Raw genomic sequence first — 22,029 nt, 5'->3', positions numbered from 1 at the left:
GGCTGATTTTGATAAACCCGAAAAACCGAAACCCGAATGGATAAAACCGAAACCCGATTGGGACCCCGAATGCCCAGGCCTAGTTATGATTATGGTTGAGTCGAAATTTCGAAGTATGATATTGCCATTTTGAAAGATCAGGCCCGTCTCATAGGGATTGAAGGTCCAGTGCTAGTCCTATATATTTAAAAAATGTTTTTGGATAAAGTAAAATTATTAAAATTATTGGACCCTGTTTTGTAATATTTTTAAAATATTAGAGTCCTAAATTCTATAGAAAATTAGCAAAACTAATATTGAGCCCTGTGCAAAAGTACTGTGGGCACACCTTCAAAACCGGGCCTTCTCAACATATGATGATAAGATAATCACAACGTTTAGTTTTTAATATATTTTGTGCAATAATTATAAATTTGTACCTCTTAAATTATCTAATGTCAATGAATTGGTATCATTGATTAATATACGAAAGGTAATTTCTCACGAGCTTCATATCCTAATGTGCAATGAATAGGTATCCGGATCATATGGATCTTGCCATCTCTTATGAATCCATCCATTTCAATACAAATATCGTTTTGAAATCACGTAATATTTTATTAATTTTGACTAGTGAAATATATGTATTGTTATGGAAATGGTTGTATACTTGTATTGAAAATCTAAAACATCAGTTTTTAAAAAATACTTATATATTTCTTAAAGATACTTATATTGAAACGGAAGAAATATTAAGTTTCTCCTTTTCTTTTTCTTTTTCTTTTTCTTTTTCTTTTGGAGAAACAATTTATCTTTAAGAGATACCACATTTTTAAACAATATTATTTTAGCAAATGCAAGAATCTTTCTCAAACCAGTTGTAAAAATACTTTTCAGAGTAATTTTAAAAGGGCTTCGTGAATTTTCTAAGTGTTTCTTATAGAAAAGATGTTGCTAAAACATGAAAAATGGGATTATGAAGTATTCCTCTAAATGTTACTGTAATTGGAATTCAAAAATTGATTACAGTAGTCACTAGAGATGTCAAGATCCATATGAACCGGTTCCTGTTTCTGGAATACAAGTTTCAAAAATGTATTATATCTAAAGTCTACTGTTTGGTCCTATCCAGTAATTTAAATAATATTTTACCGTTTTAAACTATGTTTTGGGCTTACAAACATGTGCACTATCATACATATTACAATTATCATCAAGCTGTCAAATGTCAACCATATAGACTTCTAATTATCAGAAGGTAGCAAGTCACGTAATTGTAATGTGTGACTAATATATTGCAACTGGAAATTCATTATTAGTGTGGAAGTCTCTACTATAAGGATTGAAGTTTGATTTCACCCATACGAAAAACGACATCGTAGAGAGAGGTGAGAGAGTCTTTTCTCTCTTTTCTTCTCTCCCCCTCCGCTTAACTCTTCCTCGGCGCAACCACTCTGTCTCCGCTCCGGTGACCGGCGTAGTGTCTCTTCCCGTCGGTCACCACCCCAACCTCCCTCGTGTCCAGCCTCTTACCTTCTCTAGATTTGTTTACCCACTTCCTCCTTGCTTCATCTTCTCTGTTCTTTGTCGGGTTGCGGCCGGATCTGACGATCTAAACCGGAGTCTGAGGGCGTCTTCAGCTTCCGCGGAGGGATGGCGAGGTAGTGGTTAGTCGGATCTAAGAAGGAGGCGTCGTCAAGAGTGTAGATCTAGGGTTTGAGCTTGAGCAGATCTGGGTAAGGTCTCGCCGGAGGGTTCGCCGGAGCAGCTAGCGTCGCTGCTTTCGTCGTTCTGGCCAGTTCGCTGCCTCCACCGTCATCCCTTGCCTCCTCTTTCGACTGCTACGTAAGAACTCCCCTCACTTGTTTCAAGTTGAAAAGACGATTCTGAGGCTTATCGTCGGGGACTTCTTCTCGGTTAGTTCAAGTGACAACAGCCATGGTTTCCTACAGTGGTGTGATGATCTCCCATTCTTGCTACCGACGTCGTCCGCTAGGGTTTGAGGACAACCCGATGTGGTGACTCATTTGCTTATAGGTCGAGTCCTCTATCGCTTTCTAGGCCACCTGTTTTCAAGGAGAGTTAAACCTCCTTATGTGCTTCATTCCCTTGTTTCAAAGCTCCGACAGTGTGATTTAGTGTTCCTTCGTGGTCTTTGCTGCATCCTTTGTGTCGCGTGGGCGGTGATGGAGCCTGCTGTACCGCCTACGCTTGACCGTAACTTGTGCTTCTGTGTAAGCAGCGTCGCTACGGGTCTGAACTTTTGTCTCTCAGTCGAGATAGCTAGGATTTGTTGGTCGACGTCCTTCTCCAGCGGAGCTCCGGGGCGTAAGCCAGACGCTTCCGTCGATGCCTGCTCGGAGCCACTTCGGTGAGTTCTCGACTAAACTTCTCCCAGCTATTCTCTTGCTTCTTCTGATTTGTTCAGATACTGCAAGAAGGCTACGATAAGGGTGACTACATTGTTGTCTTCTTGATCTTATTGCATATTGATTTCAAGCTTGCTCTTGTTAGATGTTTGGAATCAATCCTTGTGTATCCTAGGGGTTTTTTAATTTTTTTGCGGTCTCTAGGATCAAATCAGCTGTTAAGCAGATTGTGGGTTCAATTAAATTTGTAACCAAAACTTCATTTTCATTAATGATATTTACCATTTAGCAAAAAAAAGTTTGATTTCCAAAAATATATTTTTTACAAATTCATGAAAATACGCTTTATAACTTTTTTAACCGGGTACAAATACTTCGTGGAAGAATTATTAGCTGATTTCATATTTGTGTAAATAACCTTTTTGACTAAAAACTTAATACGCTGAACTGATTTTCCATAACAAACTGAAATACCATCCTGCAATTATTAAAAAAAAACTAATTAGCACCACTGCCATCGTTTCCAGTCATGGCGTCGGCCAACAAAAACATAAAGACAATTAGTTGAGAAGTTATACAAGTATATGAATATTTTAACCAGCGTTTTTCTTGGGCAAAATATTATAAAAATGCCTCGTGGATCACGAAATTATAGATTATTATTTCTTCATATATTAATCGACTGATTGCCTATAAGCAGATATGTTTAATATGTACCATGTCAATATATATAAATACACGTAGAGTTCAATTTCAACTAATCATAGCACCGATCACAGTATACTCTCCCTTCAAAGTTCATCTCTCTTTCCTCTTTATTTGTAGAAGTTCATTGATAGTTCTAATAACAATTTGTATTTGTAATATAAGTAATTGTCAGATTTCTCTAAAAGCAAACAAAGATGGCTCAAAAGGTGGAAGCACAAGGAGGGAAAGGAGGCAATCAATGGGATGATGGATCCGAACACGATGCAGTGACCAAGATTCAGGTCGGAGCAGGTGGAATAGGCATTCAATATGTTAAGTTCGATTATGTCAAAAACGGACAAACCGAAGAGGCCCCTCTTCGCGGTATCAAAGGCCGTAGTATCCCAGCTGATCCGGTACCTCTATACACTTTCCTTGCTTATGTTGCTTAAATTCTCTAAAAGTTAATTACGAAATTGACTTGAATTAAAGCAATATTAAAATTTTATATTTTCGATGTTAGTAGATCGACGTAATTTAGCATAAGTCATCACGACTAGATATTATCAAACATAGTTTAAGGGCATGCTTATATCATATTTTCTTTTATTTAATGTTGTTCTATATTTTTTTTTTTTTTTTTGGTAAATGTAAAGATATGTTCTATATTTTTCTTTTCGAAGTTTTTGACTTTTTGATCTCGATTTATGCAGTTTGTGATTAACCATCCTGAGGAGCATCTAGTTTCCGTAGAAGGTTGGTATAACCCTGAAGGTCTCATTCAAGGGCTTAAGTTCAACTCCAACAAGAAGTCTTCTGATGTCATTGGATACAATGATGGCACTTCATTCACTCTTCAAGTTCAAGACAAGAAGATCGTTGGGTTTCATGGGTTTGCCGGAGACTATGTACATTCTCTTGGCGCTTACTTTGCTCCATTGACTAGTTCCACCTCGTTAACCCCTGCCAAGAAGTTACCGGCACTTGGTAGTGATGAAGGAACTGCATGGGACGATGGTGCTCACCAAGGTGTTAAAAAGGTGTATGTAGGTCAAGGCCATGATGGTGTATCAGCGGTTAAGTTTGAGTACGTCAATGGTTCTGAAGTGGTTGTTGGAGATGAGCGTGGAAAGCCTACTCTACTCGGGTTCGAAGAGGTATTTTAAATACTTTTTTTTTGAAAAAAAAGGCTTTCAAGGTATTTTAAATATTGCTTGTTTCTTAATCAAAATTGATGACTTTCCATCTTAGAACCAGTTAGCCGTGAGTTATGTTGTTTGTATGCCTATTGATTTTGTATGTGGGTTCTATTGCAGTTCGAGCTTGACTATCCAAGTGAATACATCACGGTTGTTCATGGCACAGTTGACAAAATCTTTGGGAGTGGCTCTGCCGTCATCACCATGCTTAAGTTCGAGACTAATAAGCGAACATCTAATCCCTTTGGGCTTGAAGCTGGCGCAAGTTTCAAAGTCAAAGAGGAAGGCCACAAGATTGTTGGGTTTCATGGAAAAGCCAATGAGCTGCTTCATCAGATTGGAGTCCATGTCCTCCCAATCACCAACTGATCATAAGACATCTTTCTCTTTGATTTCATCTAATAAGTTATCGTACCTGTCTCTTTTTATGTCTTCTAAGTTTGTCATCGGAAGTCTCTACGTTTATGTCTCTGGTGACCTTTGAATAAGTTCTTTTACTTTGTATGTTTCTGTTTGAAGCTGCGAAAGTGTTATATAAGTAATGTCTCTTTGTGAATGTGGTTTCTTTCCTAGAGTTGTTATTTTGATTATGGGAGATATGAGCATCTCCAATCCAACTTCAAATCCTCAAATTTTGAAATTTTTGAATAGTGATACTTCAAATTTGAGGTTTCACTATTCAAAACCTCAAAACTACTATTTTTTTTTTTAGTTTTTACATTCATTTTTTTAATAAATATATCTAATAACTTTATTTAACATAACTTGAGTACACCAAAATAAAATAAATATTATATAACATGAAAACAAAGTTCACACAATATAAAAATATATTAAATAAAGCTCACAAAAAAATAAAAATACATTAAACAAATTTAACACAAATTAAAGAAAATTATATAAACACTTAAATATTACATATCTTACGGAAATAATGTTTGAGTAATTTGGCATATTATATAAAACTTTCTAAAATTTGTGTTTATGTGTTTTGTTTTATTATATATGTAATTTATATTATTTATAGTATATAATATTGTAATATTGTGTGTTGTATAATATATTAAAAGTATGTTTTATATGTATTTGTAAAGTTTTATCATTATTAGTAATTTTTATTAATGTTAAGGACTATAATGCAAATAAATAAAATTTTAAAGATTTTTTTGATGATTTATGGTTGAAGTAATCATCTCTCAAATCTTCGTTTTGAGATTTTGCTCTTCTTAAAATAAGGTTTTGGGATGGAGATGCATAGAGCTTTGCAGCTTTTTTTGAGTCCACGGGCTTAAACTTAAGCAAGAACCAACAGGCTAACAACGGATCGTATTATATAGGCCGGCAGAATTAAGTGCGTCTATCAATGGGCTTACCGGTTTATCGACAAGATAGGTTTTAATTAAGTGCTTTAAATGATATAATTATTTTATGGGAAAATTCCTTCAAAATACAAAGACTAATTTTCATTTGCTAATAAAATACACAAACTATTTTGACTTCCCGTTTAATACACGAATTAATTTACGTTGCCTATTAAATACATAAACTTTCGAAATTCGCAGGTTTTACACATAGTTTTAGACGGTGTTATCTATATTTAACGGAGGTGAAGACGACGTTAGTGTTTAATTAAACATGTGCTTAATTTATGAAAAGAAAATTCCTTAAAAATACACTAACTAATTTTTATTTGTTAATAAATACACAAACTAATTTTCATTTGTTAATAAAATACACGAACTATTTTGGATCCCCATTTAATACACGAATTAATTTTTGCTTCTCATTTAATACACAAACTTTTAAAATTTTCAGATTTTACACATCGATTTAGACGACGTCAACTATGTTTAACATGATTTAGTGGATGTCAACTATGTTTATCAAAAGTGAAGTAGATGTTAGTGTTTAGTTAAACATGTGGTTAAACTGCGAAAGGCAAATTCTTTTAAAAATCCTTCTGATAGATTATATTGGTAGTTTTCTTCTTCATAACACTTGCATAGTGTAAATTAACCTTGATTGACAAAAAATAAGAATCGAAAACTAATTCCAAAATCAGAAACTCGTTTAAAATTACCTAGTTTTCTTCGTCATTTTTCATGACATGGAAATCATCTCCACTTTGAAGCAATATAAAATGAAATCAAAGCGAAGAAGAAGAAAAGGAACAGAGTTTGATGAGTAAAAGAGGTTGGAATAGATTAGGGTGTCAAACTTGAATTGAAGCTAGCTTGAATATAAGTATCAAATCGATTCGAGAGGTTTTGGTTGAGGGTGAGCGTACTTTTCACTTTTAACCATACGTTTAGTTAAAACTAAAGTCATTTCTGTTATACGTAGTTGACTTCGTTTAAATCGATGTGTAAAATCTACAAATTTTAAAAATTTGTGTATTAAATAGGACACAAAAATTAGTTCGTGTATTAAATAGGGATCCAAAATAGTTTGTGTATTTGATTAACAAATGAAAATTAGTTCATGTATTTTTAAGGAAATTTTTTTTCATAAATTAGACACATGTTTAATTAAACATTAACGTCGTCTTCACTTCCGTTAAACGTAGTTAACGCCGTCTAAAACGATGTGTAAAACCTACGAATTTTAAAAGTTTGTGTATATAATAGACAACACAAATTAGTTTGTGTATTAAACGGGATCCAAAATAGTTCGTGTATTTTATTAGCAAATAAATATTAGTCCGTGTATTTTTGAGGAATTTTCCCTTATTTTATATCGGAAGATGATAAAAAAAATTTTGAAAAGAAGATGATAATTGTTTTAATTGGTGAAAAATAAAAGTTAACTATATTTTGACAAACGGACAAAATGTGATGGATTTTTGATTACCTCTAGCCCAATTTAAGAAAAATATATGTTCAATCGACCTGTCTCTTAAATAAACCCGGGTAGGTAGCACTAAACGTCAACGAGTGTATGGTCGGCGTACACGTCAAAGGTAACGTATGATAGGTCATAGGAGTATTGAATTAGTAATCCCATTTTTATATCCCCAATTTGAATAAAAACCCATTCACGAGATATCTAGGCATGTACTAAAACTTCTGCGCTGTCAGTTATGAATAATTTGATATTTAAATTGATAAATTATAACATTAGCATTTAATACAAATAATAACCCTACTGGAACTTTTTTTTTAAAAATCTACTCTATTAATTTAGAGTCCTATTTTTATCTACTGTTGAAAGTTGTCATTTAGTTTTGGACCCTTTCTAGATTGTTACAATAATATTGGATACACGCTACTTAAATTATTTCAACCGAAATATTTAAAACAGACCAGCTTTGGTTCAAGCAAATAACCGGAATTGACGATTCCAATATAAATTAAAATAATACTCGGTTATGTATCCCTTATCCCCCGTTAAAAGCGTTAATGTATATCTAATCGTCTAGAATATTCTAACATATTAACAATAGATTTGATCAAATCTACAATAACGTTCCTTCCAAACTAAAGAATATCTCACAACTTAATTTAGTTTCGATATTTTCTTAATACAATCATTAGTCCGAATATTCTAACAGTATGTTCATTAAAATTCTAACAGTATTCGTAACAATATAGTTTTTAAAAAAATGAAAAGCAAAATATTCTAACAATCCCATAATATATGGAACTCCGAATATGCCATTCCATCGTCATTAAACCTAGCATTTTCACCCGAAACACTATAAATAATCTTCTACCACAACATTTCTCCACACCTCACGATAAAAAGAAACTAATATGGCTATGGTTAGAAACAACGCGATCACTATGTTGAACAATGTCAAACCATTTAAGACTACTTGGAAAGTTGAAGTCAAAGTGCTTCATTCGTGGACACAACACTCAAACTATTCCGGTGGAGACTCTCTCGAGTTCATACTCGCAGATAAGATGGTATGTCTATTTCTGTTAAACCGTTTTTGTTCTTTACGTTTTTTTGCCATTGACTAAACCAATGTATGATTATTATTTTTTTGTAGGGATTCAAGATACATTGTACCTGCAAGAGGCTCTTCTTTGCTCGTGTTAGGAAATTTAAGATTGGTGAATGGAGGTTGCTCGAGAATTTCTCTCTTCACCCAGCTACCGGGAAGTACAGAGAAACGAGTCATAGATTCAAGATGTCCATCTTAGGCAATTCCACTGTCAGCGAGTCCTCCCTGAAAATTGATGATAATTTTTTGTCATTAACACCTTTTCAATCAATCATTAACGGGAGTCTTGATTCAAATTTTTTGATTGGTAAAACATTATTTGTTATCTTATTATTCTATTTGATTTTTTATTTTAAACTAATAGTTTATCCTGTTATATGGTTGTAGATGTTATTGGCCAAGCGGTAGATGTTGGAGACATTGAAGTTGTTCAAGTGCTTGGTAAAGAAAAGAAGAAGCTGGAACTTACTTTGACGGATACAGGGTAAGTTAATATATATCTAACATATGTTCTATAATTCTTTGAATCAAACATATGTTCAATAATTTTAACATATACATATATTTTCAGTGATCAACAAATAGCTTGCTGTCTATGGGGTCGTTTTGCTGAACATGTTTTAGCTGCTTACAAAGATTCTGGAGAGAACAATATTCTCTGTTTAGTAAGATATGCTAAAATTAATGTTTACAAGGGTAAGTTTTTAAATTATACTTTTGAGGTTATATATTTAGTATATGTTTCTACACCCTACAATAATACTTTCATATGTTATAGGACAAGTCCAGATAACAAACGCCTTTGAAACTTCAAGTGTGGTGATAAATCCTGATGGTTTCGATGTGCAAGATTATCTAAGGCTGCCAACTAATGAGCTTGCTCTCTCTACTGTTACCCGTGAGGTCGTGAAACCAAAAGGAAAGAAGCGCCAGATTGATAGATGGTCTTTTTATCCAGAGAAATCAGTATTAGATATCATAATGGCAACTGAGGTTATGTGTATATTATTCATTATTATCTTTTTAATGTTAATAGTATTGATTTAATAAATACTGATTCTGTATTTTTAGGTCGAAAAATGCATTGTTAAGGCAACAGTTCATGCAATAGACACAGATTGGGCATGGTATTACTTTGGTTGTGTTAAGTGCAACTTCAAAAAAGTTACCGACATCACCAAGAGGGACGTGGTGCCTGTGAAACATCTGTGGCGTTGTGATGGATGCCACCAGTCTGTGACTAATGTTGCACCACAGTATGTATATTAAACTTTATTTTTTAGAATAGATAATCTACTTTGAGTTGCTAATTTATTTCGCTTCCAAATAGGTTTAAACTACATCTTCTTATAAAGGATGACTATGGTGAAACTAGAGTGATGCTGCTTGATACTGTTGCTCAACCAATTTTGGGAGTAAGTGCTGATGTTCTCCTAGGTGGTTCTTTAGATGAGGTATATAAGCCTTCTTTTATTGCGTTTAATTTTTTTTATACATTTTTGTTTCTTCAGTTTTTAAATTATTGATAATTTTCGTTTTTAGGTTGAGGACCCTGAGGACTTACCAGATGTTATTAATGATCTAATTGGAAAAACTTACAAATTTGGTGTTTACGTGAACAAAGACAATGTCGACTATGGAGCTGATATTTTTGCTATCGGAAAAACTTGGGGTGCTGATGAAATAATAACTGAGGATGATGATACCCTGACTAATGCTGTTTCTTCTGATCGTTCATCTGGACAGGTTTGTTAATTTTTTTTTTCTATGTTATTCATGTATTAATCATAGAGATTTGTCTCCTTATATTTTTTTTTTTAGGTTTCGCTGATCAGTATTGAAAGTGAAGACAACACATGTTTGACTTCAACTCCACTCTCAAAACGAAGAGTAGACAGTGATCTCGATGACCACTCTTCTACTTCAAAGAAAAAATGTTTCAAGATCATCAAGGTGGAAAAGAATAATGGGGAGTAGTATGAAGCTTCGTGAAATTTAATTTGGTGGACACTTTATGTTCAATTTGTCTTCTTTATTTGATTTTTTTGCTTTTATGTTATTTGTTTAATTCCAATTTGTTATTGTTATTTGGTTTTTTCAATAATTAAGGGTCTATTAATAATAATAATTTATTTTCAATATAACTGTAAGTTATCCATACGAATCCTTTTAGTTTGTCTAATTGTTTAACCTATTAATTATGAGTTCATTGACTTCGAAATTAAGTATATGTCTTTGACAAATATGTTATTAAAAAGTAAAATTAGTGTAGTATATTACTCAATATTTTAGTGTACCGAATAGAGCAATGTTAAGTGATTAGTTAATTTTTCTGAAAACAAAAACTATTATTTAGACTTACTTTAAATTCATGGTAGATCAAAGTTCCTGTTATCACTGCGCATTTCCTACATCATGTTAACATCATATAGAGGCCTGTAAAAATATCAAAAAAATATAATTTGTTAAACGCATATACAATCAAAAATATACCAGATAATATAGAATCGTACGAGTTAAATATAACCCTTGCAGTTTTGTGAAACAACTGGATATTCTCAACAAATCGGTTAAGATAGTTTCTATACTTATTATACTAAATCTAAACACACAATATTCTTATGATCTTTGAAATGTAATACCTCATGAAAAAGTAAGGAATCTTAACTGATATTATTCTCATTTAAATTTTTTATCATCCCGCCATTACTTAGAATTGAAAACTTTCAAAGTGTTAAGACTTGAACAAGGTTACACAAATACACAAAAAATTTAGCATCAAAACGTAGAGCAGTCATCCATGAAATTATAAACCTATCTCAAAATTAACGAACAGGTTAAGATTCCTACTTCTCTAAAGATTATGAGAAGCAATATATGTTGTTAACATGAGCGTACTAGGGAAATTTTGATGCAACCACTATTCTAATACTTAACCATTTATATGAACAGAATGAAAAGAAAGCGTCCGACTCCCACCGGAGCTGATCACCGGAAACGTTCACAAACTCAATACAAACAGAAACCAGTTGCTGCCAAAACAAGAGATGTACCTTTGAGTACTGTTTTTCCAAGACTGCTGAATGATATTCGGTCGAACTTTGCATCAAGGTTCCAAGCCCAAGTAACTGCATCAAATCCTACAAGCAAATGAGGTTCTTATATTATATTGGTCTTAATTTGATATACCAAGTTTTGTTATCATTACACACTCATCTGTATTTTTATTTGATGTAGTTTGTTTTGACAAATACAATAACTTCAACCCTAATCACAGTCAGAGGAGTCTAATGCAGAAAGGCATGTCTTATTTAAACTTATTCCTTTTAAGTACTGTTTTGAAAAAAAAAATACTGACTGTGGGTAGAACATGTGTTAAATCGTTTTACTATGCAGCCACATCAAGTAGAGCAACAGGATCCAATGCAAGCCAAGTAACGTTTCAAAATAAACATACACCAAATCAGACATTTTCAGAACCAGTGACCAGAGACACAACAAGGAATCAAGAAACATCACAAAAAGTTGTTACAGAGCATGAACTTCCAAACGATAATCAAGAAAATGAAGGTGATATAGTTGTTCTTATTTGATCAGGGTACTTTTTTTTTTGTGATACTAAAATTTATTATATATTTTCAGCTTTTCAAGACACTATGGATGAATTCAGTGATCTGGAATTCGAATGTAGTAGTCAGGAACAATGTGATACTGATACTTCTGATGATGAACAACCATCTATTGATCTGGAGCCAGTAAAAGACCATCAGTCTGACAGAGTTACTTTTCTGGCAGCTTTGTTCAAAAAAAACTTCTCTCAGCCAAAAGCAAAAGTGAAACCAGTATCACCCAAAAAGATGGTTAGTTTGATCATATAAGTTATTTTTAAAATGTGATTGATGTGTTTTGCTAACCAACATCACTACTTTGCTACCAGATTATGTTGACGAGGGTGACCCAACACATACTTGTGTTCATTGTGGAGCTATGATGTGGTATGGCGAACGCATTAATAAGACCAAATATAGACGAAAACCTATATTTACATTGTGTTGCATGCAAGGTCAGGTTCAGCTGCCATATTTAAAGAAACCCCCTGATGTTCTTATGAAGCTTCTTACAGGAAATGATAAGCTTAGCAAGCATTTTCAAAGGAATACTAGAGCGTATAATATGGTTTTCTCATTCACTTCTCTTGGTGGAAAAGTTGAGAACTCTGTAAAAAAGGGACCAGGACCCCAAATGTTTCAGCTTCATGGTGAAAACTATCATTTAACAGGAAGTCTAACACCTAAGGAAGGAGACTATGCTAAGTTCGGGCAGTTATACATTGTTGACACTGAGAATGAAGTAGAAAACAGATCTAATGCTCTCAGGTAGCTAATATTATTTTGAACAACTTATGAGGTTAACTTTTAGCCAAATCGTTTTGTATTAATATAAAATATGATTCATTTTTGTTTCTGTTTTCAGCAAAGGCAAAAAAAAACTCATCAAAGCGCAAGCAAGACAGCTTGAAGAAGGAAATTATTGAGCAGATTATCAAGATGTTGAATGATGTGAACCCATATGTTGCCCAGTTTCGATCAGCAAAAGAGAGATTTCGAATGAATCCTGAAAAGACTTTTCACATGCGAATTGTCAGTAGAAGTGACAAAGATGGAAGGACATACAATATGCCAACAGCTTCCGAGGTTGCTGCTTTGATTCCTGGTGATTTTAATTTGGGAATGGATAAGAGGGATATTGTTCTGCAGCATAAGTGTGGACGACTAACAAGGATTGATGAGATTCATATTTCCTATCTAGCACTTCAATATCCTCTATTATTTGTGTATGGTGAGGATGGTTTCAGGATTGGCATTAAGAAGGGTGTCACAGAGGCTTCAAAGAAACTCAAAAACGATTCTATTAGTATGAGGCAGTTTTTTGCTTTCCGGTTGCAAGAGCGAGAACATGAGTCCCATGCCCTGCTTTACTCAAGAAGGTTATTTCAACAATTCATAGTCGATGCCTATACGACGATTGAATCTAACAGACTGAGGTATTTGAAGCTTAATCAGACATGCTTGCGTTCAGATAGTTACGACTCTATCAAGGAGTCTGAGAATGCTGGTCAGACAACTATGAACGAGCAAGGTCAGCAATTTCTTCTGCCAGCTACATTTACTGGCGGTCCAAGATACATGAAGAATATGTACTTAGACGCTATGGCCATTTGTAGACATTTTGGTTTTCCAGACCTTTTCATCACATTCACATGCAATCCAAAATGGCCTGAACTTACAAGATTTAATCAGAAACGAGGCTTGCAATCAGATGACAGGCCGGACATCATTTGTCGGATGTTTAAAATGAAACTCGACAGCTTGATGAATGATCTAACAAAGAAGCATATTTTGGGAAAAGTCGCTTCATGTAAGTTTTATAAATATATTTATGGCTTATACAAAACACGTTTTCAAGCATATGAGATTTTTTGTTCCTTTTTATGTTATCAGCGTGGGATTACAATAATGTTTTTCTTATTTTCAATGTTTCAGCTATGTACACTGTTGAGTTCCAAAAAAGAGGCCTGCCACATGCTCACATTCTGCTTTTTATGCATCCTTCCTCCAAATTCCCAAAAACAGAAGACATTGATAAAATCATATCAGCTGAGATCCCAGACAAAACATCTGATCCTGCTCTTTATAATGTTGTTAAGGATATGATGATTCATGGTCCATGTGGAGCTGCTAATATGAATTCACCATGTATGGAAAATGGAAAGTGCCAGAAGAGTTTTCCTAAACATTTCGCTGAGAATACTATAGTGAAAAAAGATGGATTTCCGGTTTATAGAAGACGCGAGCAATCTGATCGTTATGTTGAGAAGAACGGTTTGAAATGTGATAACATATGGGTCATCCCTTACAACAAGAAACTCTCTCTTCGTTACCGAGCTCATATAAATGTAGAGTGGTGCAACCAGACTGGTTCTATTAAGTATTTGTTTAAATACATTAATAAAGGAGCAGACCGTATAACTGTGGTTGTCGAACCACCAGGTCCACAAGTGGAGCCAGCAGCAGTTACGAATCAACATTTACCAAACTCAGCAGCAGAGAGCTCAGCGATAGGGAATGATGGTGGTGTATTGAATGTGGAGATTAAAAAGAATGAAATAAAGGATTTCTTTGATTGCAGGTATATTATTAAATGAATATTGATGTCTACATAATTGTCATACGATGTTATGCTTTTTATCGTATATTTCTAACTTTTTATTTTTTTTGTAGATATGTTTCTACTTGTGAAGGAGCTTGGAGGATTTTTAAATTCCCTATACATTATAGATCCACAGCGGTTGAGAAGCTATCATTTCATCTACCAGGGAAACAAAACATTATCTTCAAAGGGAAGGACAAACTAAAGGAAGTGGTTGGTCGTAAGCTCATTGAAAACACAATGTTTTTGGCTTGGTTTGAGCTGTGTAAGGTTGATGCATTTGCTCGGACCCTGACGTATATTCAGATTCCCAACTATTACACCTATTCAAAGACTCAAAAGAAGTTCAGTAGAAGGAAGCAAGGATTCAGCGTTGGAAGAATTAATTATGCCCCACGTAAGCAAGAAAGTTCTTATTATTTGAGAGTGCTGTTGAACTATGTCAAAGGTCCGACCAGTTATGAAGATATTAAAACCTATGATGATGTGCTTTATGAGCGGTACAAAGACGCATGCTATGCTCGAGGAATATTGGATGATGACCAGGAGTATATCGATGACTTAGTCAGGCGTAGTTACGATAGTACTGCAGCTGTTGTTCGTGATCTTTTTGTTATGATGCTTCTGTCAGATAGTCTGTGTCAGCCAGAGGTGGTTTGGGAAAAAACTTGGGAACTGTTATCTGAAGATATAGAGTATAACCGCAGAGTGCATTTCAACAGGCCAGGTACAATACCACGTTGTTATTACTTTTATAAGGAATTACAAACGTTTTTTAAGTAGGAATAGGAATGTTATTACAATTTTATTTTTAGGAGATCAGACAGGTTCACTATATTTATAATGTTTTAATATTATTTTGCAGGACTTATACTAAGTGACAATGAGAAGAAATTATATGCTCTCATAGAGATTGAGAAGCTTATGAAAAGGAGTGGGAGTTCACTCTCCTTATATGAATCTATGCCACAGCTTCCTGAAAATGCCAAAACGATTGAGAATGTTTTGATCTTGGATGAACTAAGCTACGATCTTGAAGCAATGCAAGCCACTCATGATAGAGATATTCTTTTGATGACTGATGAACAAAGAAAGATATATGATGAGATCATTGGTGCCGTTGTTGAACAGAGAGGCGGTATGTTCTTTGTTGATGGGTTTGGTGGCACTGGAAAAACATTTCTTTGGAAACTACTCTCAGCTGCGGTTAGGTGTAGGGGAGATATAGTTCTTTGTACAGCATCTAGCGGAATTGCTTCTCTGTTGTTACAAGGTGGTAGGACTGCTCATTCCCGTTTTGGCATACCTATCAATCCCGATGATTTTACTACATGTACATTGCCTCAAGGATCAGATAAAGCAAATTTGTTAAAGGAAGCTTCACTTATTATTTGGGATGAAGCACCGATGATGAGCAGACACTGTTTTGAATCTTTGGACAGGAGTTTAAATGATCTTATGGGAAATCAAGATCAAAAACCATTTGGGGGAAAGGTTATTGTGTTTGGAGGTGATTTTCGACAAGTACTTCCTGTTATTACTGGAGCTGGTAGGGCTGAGATTGTGTTGACTGCAATGAACTCATCGTATCTCTGGGAATATTGCAAGGTTCTGAAATTAACCAAGAATATGAGATTGTGTTCAAACAATCTTACCGACCATGAGGCCAAAGATCTGAAAGAATTTTCTGTGTGGATTTTGGCTGTTGGTGATGGGAAAATAGCTGAACCTAATGATGGGGAAGCATTGATCGATATTCCAGAAGAGTTCCTAATTATGGACCCAAAGGAACCTATAGAAACTATAAGTCATGCCATCTATGGAGATACTGATTCATTAAGAGGAATGAAGAATCCCAAGTTTTTCCAACAAAGAGCGATTTTATGTCCAACTAACGAAGATGTTAATATGATTAATGATCATATGTTATCTAAACTTGATGGTAAGGCGTTCATTTTATTTTACAACCAAAGTTTGGCGTTATACTATTAAGACACTAACTTATTTTTTTAATTTCTGTTATTTCCATCAGGTGAAGAAATGATTTACATCTCATCTGACAGTATTGATCCATGTGATACAGCTTCAGTCAACAATGACGCCCTCAGTACCGACTTCCTTAACAGCGTTAAAGTTTCTGGCCTACCAAATCATAGCCTAAGATTGAAGATTGGATGTCCTGTTATGTTGCTAAGGAATATTAATCCTAATGAAGGTTTAATGAATGGAACCAGATTGCAGATTACCCAACTTATGGATTTTATGGTGGAAGCTAGAATCATAACTGGAGAGAAGGTTGGTAATGTTGTCTACATTCCAAGATTATTGATCACTCCTACAGATAAAAGACTTCCTTTCAAGATGCGTAGAAGACAGCTGCCATTATCAGTGGCTTTTGCAATAACCATCAACAAAAGTCAAGGACAATCACTATCTGAGGTTGGAATATTTCTTCCTAGGCCAGTATTCTCTCACGGACAGCTCTATGTTGCCATATCAAGGGTCACGTCGAAGAAAGGATTGAAAATATTGATTGTTGATAAAGAGGGGAAGCCACAAAGGAAGACTATGAATGTTGTCTTCAAAGAGATTTTTAATAATCTTTAGACAATAGAGGAATGATTTTGTTTTATATGGAGTTTGTTTCGTTTTAATAGTTTGGAGTTTGGAATTGGTGTTTTGAATTTCATTATTTTTGAAGACAATATTTTTTTGGGTGGCGTTTTCTTATTTTGAACTTTCAAGTTAAGTATTACAGGAAGTTAGTTATATATTTTGCAAACACTGTTAAGCACACTTAATTATAACTACATAATAGAGGTTTGGAGTCAAACCAACCGTGTATATTGATCATCACGTTTCGATCCAAAATAAAATTATAATTAATCGAATAACTAAATCCATACAGTAAAACATTCACAAAACAATTTTTGAAACACCCTATTTTGATCCTAAATAAATGGCAGTTTGTCATCTAACTAAAACCATTTCGTTATACTTTTATCACAACTGTATATTAAAAGTCAAAGTAATCCTAACAATCCATAAGTGTAAACGAATCATAGAGGAATAACTAGAGTAACCAAATCAGTCCAATTTCAAACCAGTCTATTACAATCTTAAAGTAAAGTATTTGTACAATCCTAAACCGTCTAGCCATATAATGATTCAACATTTTTATATTATGGTTCCTCACTAACTATAATTCGAGATAGTACTAACCTTTGTTATCTGAAATTCTCTCTTTGGAAGTGTTTCTTCAATACATCCATATATGACAGAACTCTCTCTGAAAGGGATTTGTAAGAAGCTGGCTGAAACATATATAAAAGTGGTTAATTAGCTAATGTATAAGAAATACAAGTCTTTTCAGAGACTTACTGATAAAACGTGAGTATATAAATATTTGCTGTCCACTTATCTTTTGTATAAGCTAATGCAGATTTCTACAACTCTTCTTATGTCCTTTTAAGAACACTTTATTGTTACCTGTCCAAAAACTGCAATCGAGTCAATCTTAGATATAAATCATAGGTTTAAAAGCTGAAGAACATAACCTGTTTCGCCATTGTCTTGATGAATTTTGCTTCTGTTCCAAAATATGATATTGATTTAGATTTTGCGGATACGAAATAGCCTTTTCGTTTGTCATGACTCATCTACAAATAAGAACATGGTTTCATTTAAGATACAGACTTAAAAAACATGTATCTTATATGAAAAATAGATAGAAGAAACCTATGACTTATGATTTTGAAGTAAAAGGAGATTAGGGTTAAAGAATATTACCTTGAATCTTACAGATATCGACTTAGGAAATCTCATGGATGAGGATGGAAATGATCTGTGGCAATCAATCTCAACGAATTGAGTCGTCAGATTAGTAAAATCTTGCGGATCGATTCCATGGAACAAGAGCAGAGAGAGACGAAGATGGTTTGGTTTTTTATCTTTACACCGACAAACGAATGGCCAAAAGTTGTTGACTTTAGGTACGTTTTTTTTGTTACTTCCCGGAAAAAAAACTGTTGTGTAATTGGACTCAATTATCTGGCCTTTTGGGCAAATCAATTTAAATTATATTGGACCTGGTCCATAAACACATGTAATTTAAAAACGTATGGATCTTACCAATTAATCAATTAATGTTTTGGGCCTAATGAGGTTTTAAATATTACATTAATTTTGTACCTTAATTTGGGAGAACTAGAATTTTTATTACCACATGATTAATCCATAAAAATATGATATTGCGAAAGTTGTTGTTATAAAATATAGAAAAAATAATCAAATATTTTTTATAAAAATTTACTTTAAACAAGAATTAACTCCTAAACTACATTCACTTATACGATTAGATGTCACAATCAATTACCAAAATAAAACAATTACATTGTATGAATGTCTATACGTTTCAAATGAACATATTTAAATTCTATATGTTATATTTTAACACACACATCAATACTATACATATAGAGAAAATATATTATATACATATAAATATGGTTAACAAACCATAAATTTGATTATAGTATAATCTAATTTAAAAACGATAAAGAAAACTTTATAAAGAAATCCCGCGCACAGCGCGGGTCTGGATCTAGTGTATTTTAAATTACAAGCCTAAACACACAATTTGCCCATCTTAAAAACGAAACTTCACTGGCAAAACAAAAGAATAAGTCTCATTTTTATTGCATATAAAATCAGCTAGTGTGATTTTCTTATTTCAAATTAAAATGAGATCGCTGACAGCAATTTTATGTGCTAAAATTCAACTCATTTGCTTCATATCCACAACGATTTAATATATTACAGACTCGTGGATCACGAGATTATATAAATAAAAATATTGACATTTATTACGTAACTGATGGCCTATATCCTTCAGGACCTCAATAAATGGATAACTGGACTCTCTATCTATATCTTTGATCAGGTTAACCCTCAGTCTCTCATGTGATAATAGATTTGTAAAATTTAGCTTTACGTCAATACAATAATTTTAATTAATTCGTTGTTACAAGTACTTTGAAGGACTTATCAAAAGCAAGCAAACGATGGATCAAAAGGTGGAAGCACAAAGAGGTGTGGAAGGAGATGTATGGGATGATGGTTTTTATGACGGCATTAGAAAGGTGCATGTAGGACAAGGCCAAGATGGTGTATCGTTTATCAATGCCGTGTACGAGAAGGGTTCTCAGGAGGTTGAAGGAGCTGAACATGGGAGGGAATACGACAGACACTACTTGGATTCGAAACGGTATACTGTTGCGTCCATTTTTATTTGCTCAACTTATCATTTGCATTCGTTAAACTACTCAAGACTCAATAATAGGGAGGAATTACTTCCCTACAACACTACCAGTCTACCAAGCAAGACCTAAATCTCAAAAATGAGAATGAAGCAAATCCAAAATTTACGAAAGAACTTATATAGACAAGTTACCAAATTTGTAAAAATAATATATATATTATTAAAACTTACTAAATTGTTTATATTCCTCAGAATCTTTGGCTTCGAATGTTACGAACCGCTCCGCCCCGCATCGCAGTTAACACTAACAAAAATCTCTACATATATCATATATCTATACGTTTTTATAACTGTTAAAACCGTACCACAGTTAAACCACTTGTTCCGCACTGCTCAAACCGCGCGCAGTTACCATTTGGAACCTTAATTAGGACTGATTCTTACTAAGACTAGACCCATTTGCACCAATTATGGTCTACATAGACATAATCCATTACAAATTCCCTACTCACGAGATGTTTATTTCTATTTTTTTCAGTTTGAGGTTGACGCAGACGACTACATCATCAAGCAGTGGCGGAGCCACAGTGTAATTAGGGGGTCAAATGACCCATATGAAAAAAACATTTACTTATATTTCCTTCTAAAATTTGATGAAACGTTAAATAACTAAATTATTGACCCTTGTAAATTGTAATTGTTAGCAAATTGACCCTAGTAAAAAGCTATCCTGCCTCCACCATTTATACATCACAGCAGTGCAGGTAACCTACGACAAAATATTTGGCCATGAGTCGACGTCATCACATCTATTACCTTCTATACATTCAAAGGGAAGCCTCTCCACCCCATCGATTAGAGACAGAAAAAAGTTTGTACTCAAGGAAAAAAACGGTGGTAAACTTCTTGGGTTCCATGGACGCGCCGGAGAGGTTCTACATGCTCTTAGGTGCGTATTTCGTTACAACCACAACTCCTTTGACTCCTGCCAAAAAGCTACCAGCAGTTGGTGGTGATGGAGGAACCGCATTGGATGATGGTGCTTACGATGGCGTTAGAAAGTTGTTTGTTGGACAAGCACAAGATGGTATTTCAGTCGTCAAGTTTGTATACGCCAAGGGGGCTGAGGAAATTAAAGGAGATGAACATGGAAATAGTACTTTACTCGAATTCGAAGAGGTACTTATTGTTTGCTTTTATTCGGTTGGACTCTTTCTTCATCAAAATTCACTTTATTGTTTTGTTTTGGTTTGCTTTAATCGCAGTTTGTACTTGACTATCCGAGTGAGTACATCACGTCAGTTGAAGGCACATATTATAAGATATTTGGGAGTGACTCTGAAGTCTTTACCATGCTTAGGTTCAAGACTAATAAGCAAACGTCTGCTCCCTTTGGAATTGAAGCTCTGGGGCACCCTTCGAACTCAAAGAGGAAGGCTCCAAGATCGTCGGGTTCCACGGAAAAGTCAGCGAGCTGCTACATCAGTTTGGAGTTCATGTCCTTTCAATCACTAATTGATCATCACATGTTTTCCTTTCATTCCTTTGAAATTGTCAATTATGTTCGAGTGAATAAGTTTCCTACCTTTTCTGTTCTGTTTGTTTATGTTTCAAGTGTTTTTTAAGTATTGTCTCCTTTATGATGTTGTTATGCCTGATGTTTTATGTGTGGTTGATTTTATATAAAATGGTTGATTTGATCCATGTCAGGCATAACAACATCATAAAGAAAATATGTGGTATTTATGAATGCAAATATAAATTTCATCGAACAACATCTCAAATTAAATAAAAAAATGCAAATATATAAAATATTATTATTTTATCATAGGTATTTATGAATTATGAAAAAATCACCTTAAAATATTTACTTTAAGATATTTATAAAAATAGTTTATTAAAATTTAAATTTAATATATACTGAAAACCCTTGTGAGAATCCTTCATTAAAATTTTCTAAGAGCTTTGACCAAAAAAAAAAAGTTTCTAAGAGCATTTTTAATGAAATTTTCTGAGAGCATTTCCATAAATTGGTTCTTAAACAGTATCTCACAGTTGAAATAAAAATATATAATAAATAAATAATATTATAAACTTTATGCATTATATTTGTAACACCTAAAAACAAAACAGCCCAAATTTTCATTAAGTTTTTCCGTTTATTCAAGCAAACCGCTTAGCATATTATTTTGTCACCTAAAACAACAATGTATGCTTACATTTAGAAATCTCGTCTTTGTATATAATGTCAAGAAATCTCTGATTTTCTTGTTTTGCTTAGTAAAAGGGAAATTTCCCATAATCAAATAGAGATATGTTACATTTCTCTAGTCAGTCACTCAAGTAAGACCCTTTAATATATAATTTAAGGAACTA

At 33.9% G+C, this 22,029-nt stretch overlaps 1 protein-coding gene, 1 long non-coding RNA gene and 1 pseudogene across 5 annotated transcripts; 2 read left to right on the top strand and 1 right to left on the bottom strand.

Moving 5' to 3' along the window:
* The first annotated feature begins 1,373 nt into the window (after positions 1-1,373).
* Positions 1,374-4,790, top strand: LOC106381022 (PYK10-binding protein 2-like). Of its 4 annotated transcripts, none has more exons than XM_013820887.3 (4): positions 1,374-2,350; positions 3,229-3,451; positions 3,749-4,192; positions 4,352-4,790. In XM_013820887.3, the coding sequence occupies exons 2-4, from the start codon at positions 3,251-3,253 to the stop codon at positions 4,601-4,603; spliced, it is 897 nt and encodes a 298-aa protein (XP_013676341.1). In that variant the 5' UTR covers positions 1,374-2,350; positions 3,229-3,250; the 3' UTR covers positions 4,604-4,790. The 4 variants fall into 4 exon arrangements, with proteins under 4 accessions (XP_013676341.1, XP_013676339.1, XP_013676338.1 ...); XM_013820885.3 differs by having other exon boundaries at positions 3,219-3,451; XM_013820884.3 differs by having other exon boundaries at positions 1,374-3,126; positions 3,219-3,451.
* A 2,130-nt stretch (positions 4,791-6,920) lies between these two features.
* Positions 6,921-18,633, bottom strand: LOC111202891. Its single transcript, XR_002655806.2, has 6 exons — positions 18,183-18,633; positions 17,951-18,052; positions 17,616-17,893; positions 11,237-11,323; positions 10,546-10,619; positions 6,921-8,408 (listed from the first exon to the last, which is right to left on the bottom strand). It is a non-coding gene; the product is annotated as an uncharacterized LOC111202891 (long non-coding RNA).
* A 789-nt stretch (positions 18,634-19,422) lies between these two features.
* LOC106381024 lies at positions 19,423-22,029 on the top strand (annotated as a pseudogene).

Source organism: Brassica napus, chromosome A1, assembly GCF_020379485.1.
Source record: "Brassica napus cultivar Da-Ae chromosome A1, Da-Ae, whole genome shotgun sequence".
Classification (NCBI taxonomy): domain Eukaryota; kingdom Viridiplantae; phylum Streptophyta; class Magnoliopsida; order Brassicales; family Brassicaceae; genus Brassica; species Brassica napus.
The sequence above is the reverse complement of the archived record's forward strand: the minus strand, read 5'-3'. Positions and strand labels throughout refer to the sequence as shown.

What these genes read in the sequence shown, in the direction of transcription:
- LOC106381022 (XM_013820887.3), top strand. Translation starts at nt 3,251, where the DNA reads ATGGCTCAAAAGGTGGAAGCACAAGGAGGGAAAGGAGGCAATCAATGG. An exon ending in GTAGTATCCCAGCTGATCCG is followed by an intron (nt 3,452 to 3,748) that starts GTACCTCTATAC and finishes CGATTTATGCAG; the next exon opens with TTTGTGATTAACCATCCTGA. An exon ending in CTCTACTCGGGTTCGAAGAG is followed by an intron (nt 4,193 to 4,351) that starts GTATTTTAAATA and finishes GTTCTATTGCAG; the next exon opens with TTCGAGCTTGACTATCCAAG.